At 35.5% G+C, this 3,737-nt stretch overlaps 1 protein-coding gene across 1 annotated transcript; it reads left to right on the top strand.

Annotated features, from left to right (window-relative positions):
- Nucleotides 1–654: 654 nt before the first annotated feature.
- Nucleotides 655–1,492, top strand: LOC131072473 (uncharacterized). Its single transcript, XM_058008637.2, has one exon. The coding sequence runs from the start codon at nt 807–809 to the stop codon at nt 1,299–1,301; it is 495 nt and encodes a 164-aa protein (XP_057864620.1). The 5' UTR covers nt 655–806; the 3' UTR covers nt 1,302–1,492.
- Nucleotides 1,493–3,737: the final 2,245 nt, after the last annotated feature.

The following is a 3,737-nucleotide window of genomic DNA, read 5'->3' as shown; positions in this document are numbered from 1 at the left end:
TCTCTAACTCGTTACTCCACTCCCTCTCTTGCTCTCCTCTATCTATCTCTTCCTCTCTCTATTCCTATATCTCCTTCTCCCTTTCCCTCTCCTCACTATATTGCAAATAAAATATGAGCCTATTGGTAATCGATCGTGGTTGTCTTCATGATTTTTGTTTCAATCATGTTTGGATACATGTAAGTTGATGTATAGTTGTTTTGAATCTATCACTTTTCCATTGAAATCTCTATTACACAAACAACATTTTTTAAATGACTTACCAATATGTACTGCATAAATATATAAAAAATAAACTAAAATTTTTGTTCAGTATACCCATCCCACATCGAGGTGCGATTGCTGGTTACAATTCCATGATAAAATTTATGACGATTTTTGACATCTTGTTTCTTGACTTGTGATGCATAGCTTCGGAATCTTGAATTATAATGGCAGTAAACCTCCTTTGAAAAACACAGAGAAGAATAATAAGAAGCAGACGTAAAGCCCGAGGGTGGTAGGCGTTGCGCTACGTGAAGATCACGAATCCTTAATCTGACGGTGGCGGTGGCCTTAAATGGCGTTAGCGTGAAGCAGCACTTGCCCCATTCAATTCCACCGATGCACCTGACGTGTTCAACGTCCTTGCTATATATACATTGTATATCCATCCTTCTACCGTACCTGTAACACAAAAGTTCTCGCATATCTCGCCCCCAGGAGCTTCGTACAGATCGTGTACCTACCTACACTCAAGGCGAATCGCCTATAATACGAAATGGCCGTCTAGAAGGAGTGAAGAAAGCGGAAATTTGTGTTAAAAAATGGAGATTTTCAAGTGGACAGAGGTCGTCAGTTCGAATCGTCGTAACCGAGGGTTTTGGCTTATATTTGGGGTTTTAGCTGGGTTTTCGGCGGTGGTTTTTGCGCTGGCGCTCTGTGCAAGAAATGCGCTCAGACATGGCGTCAGGAAGGAAGAAGACGAGGGTACGGCAAGCGCGTGGCTCCATTGGCCGGGGTGGAGCGCGGTTAAAAATGGCGGCGCAGCGGAAGGCGGCGGAGGGGAAATTTTGAGAGGGCCTCAGCGGCTGTACGCTCTGATTCGTAATAATGGCAGTTTCTCGGAGCGGGTTCGAACCGGCGACGTGGCTGGTGCTAAAAGGCAGGGGGTTAATCAGACTGGAATTCCTGTATGGCAGAGGAGAATCTTAATGGGAGAGCGTTGCAGGCTTCCTGATTATAGCGGCCTCATTCTTTATGACCAGTATGGGAATCCCCTTCCGCAGAACCCTGATAGACTGCAGAACGTAATGAATTGAGATTCATGAAGAACGACTGTAATTGTGGGCGTGGATGGTCGCGGGTTCGATTCCCTGCTGTGTAAATTTTTTGAGCGAAAGCGTCCAGAACAGTGTGATTGTCTTTGTCAGGGTGGCCGAAGTGGTAAAGTGGAGTTATATTTGAGCGCGTTTTCCACGTGCGTGAATAAATAAAATGGGTTTATTTTCTATACCGCCCTCTCGTTTATGAATCACATTCTTTGATTACGTATTAGCTGACTCGCTCGAGAAGAGCTAATATGTATTATTTTTATAATTTTAATTTAACTTATTATTTAAATTTTATATTTTCATTTTATGATTTTTTTTTATTATAATTAATGAATTAAAACTATCTCTAATTAATATATACATACATATATACATACATACATATATACATACATATATATGTGTGTATATGTACATATATTATACATATATACATACATATATACACACATACACACACACACACACACACACATATATATATATATGTTTTAATTAATGAATTAAAACTATCTCTAATGTAAGATTTTTTGTTATTATGTTTGTGTCATTACATTCCACCTCTTAGTATAATTGTAGAATGTTTCTTGAGATTAATTGATATTTTGGTATTTAATAGTTGTCAATTTAAGATAAAAGATAAGAGTTTTGTAAACTCACTTACACCATTACAATTCATCCCAAGTTGCTCTTTTGGAACAAAAATAAATCTCATGGTTATAGGTCTCAACATGCAATGTTAAAGTCATGAGTAAAGGATAGTTACATAGTCTCACTACTTTTATCATGTGTAAAATTGTAGAATGTCTCTTGACATTAATTGATATTTTGGCATTTAATAGTTGTCAATTTAAGATAAAAGATAAGAGTTTCTTAAATGGACTCACACCATTACACTTCATCCCAAGTCACTCTTTAGGAACAAAAATAAATCTCATAGATATGGGTCTCAACATGCAATGTTAAAGTCATAAGTCATGAGTAGAGGATAGTTACATAGTCTCACTACTTTTAGCATGTGTAAAATTATAGAATGTCTCTTGGCATTAATTAATATTTTGGCATTTAATAGTTGTCAAATTTAAGATAAAAGATAAGAGTTTTTGTAAACACACTCAAACCATTACACTTCATCCCTCGTTGTGATTGTAGAAGAGGATCCTCAAGTTGCTCTTTAGGAACAAATGTATCTCATGGTTGTGGGTCTCAACATGCAATGTTAAAGTCATGAATAAAGGATAGTTACGTAGTCACACTAATTGTATCATGTGAGAGCTTGCACTTGAAATAAATAAGTGATGAATTTACGAATGAAGGATAATTAGGTAGTCCCAATAATTGTATCATGTGAGGGCTTGCATTTTAGGAACAAAAATAAATCTCATGGTTATGGGTCTTAACATGCAATGTTAAAGTCATGAGTAAAGGATAGTTACATAGTCCCACTACTTGTATCATGAATAAAATTGTAGAATGTCTCTTGGCATTAATTAATATTTTGGCATTTAATAGTTGTCAAATTTAAGATAAAAGATAAGAGAGTTTGTAAACTCACTCATACCATTACACTTTATCCCTTATTGTGATTGTAGAAGAGGATCCTCAAGTCACTCTTCAGGAACAAAAATATATCTCGTGGTTATGGGTCTCATCATGCAATGTTAAAGTCATGAGTAAAGGATAGTTGCATAGTCCCACTACTTTGTATCATGTGAGGGTTTGCACTTGAAATAAATTTAAGTGATAGAATTTAATCTTTATCATTCAATTTAGAATAATAATGAAAAAATAAAAAACTTAAAATATTTTAAATCATTGATTGAGTTGAGATCATTCATAGAAAATAAATAAACACAAGATCTAGAAATGTTTGATGTGTTTGTTAAGAATGTTTAGTTGTTGCCAATAGTGGCATGTTGTGATGGTTAAGTTGTTGTGTTGTTGTTCTTGCTATCAAGGTTCAAATCCCATTGATTCATAGCTCCGGGTTAAAAGCGTTTACCCCTGAAAAAAATAAAAATAAATGTTTAGTTGTTGTAAAATGTGTCCAATGTAAAATTGGTTCTTTATGCTCTCTGATCCTTTTTCATTGATCTATATAAGAAACTAAGCAAGACTAGATACATTGTGTTTTGATCCTTTTAGTGAGGTGGTGTTTGTACCATTATGTTGGTGTCTACACAACCATGATATTGTCCTTTAGCCACAAAGCCATTCTATATGATTGTGATTGCACCCCTATATTGTAATTTTAATCACCTATAAAATTTTGATATCTAGAACAAGTGGTGGCATAGGCACCCTTGATTGCTAGCCCTAATGAAGTTGAGTCTAGTTAACATCCTTAATTATGATCAAGCCCCATAAAAAGGTTTAAAAGATTAGAATGAATTTTAGAAATATTCAAGAATGCCTAAGTTGACC

The sequence above is a fragment of the Cryptomeria japonica genome, chromosome 1 (assembly GCF_030272615.1).
Source record: "Cryptomeria japonica chromosome 1, Sugi_1.0, whole genome shotgun sequence".
Lineage (NCBI taxonomy): Eukaryota > Viridiplantae > Streptophyta > Pinopsida > Cupressales > Cupressaceae > Cryptomeria > Cryptomeria japonica.
The sequence above is the reverse complement of the archived record's forward strand: the minus strand, read 5'-3'. Positions and strand labels throughout refer to the sequence as shown.

Coding starts and splice junctions, on each gene's coding strand:
- LOC131072473 (XM_058008637.2), top strand. CDS start 807: ATGGAGATTTTCAAGTGGACAGAGGTCGTCAGTTCGAATCGTCGTAAC.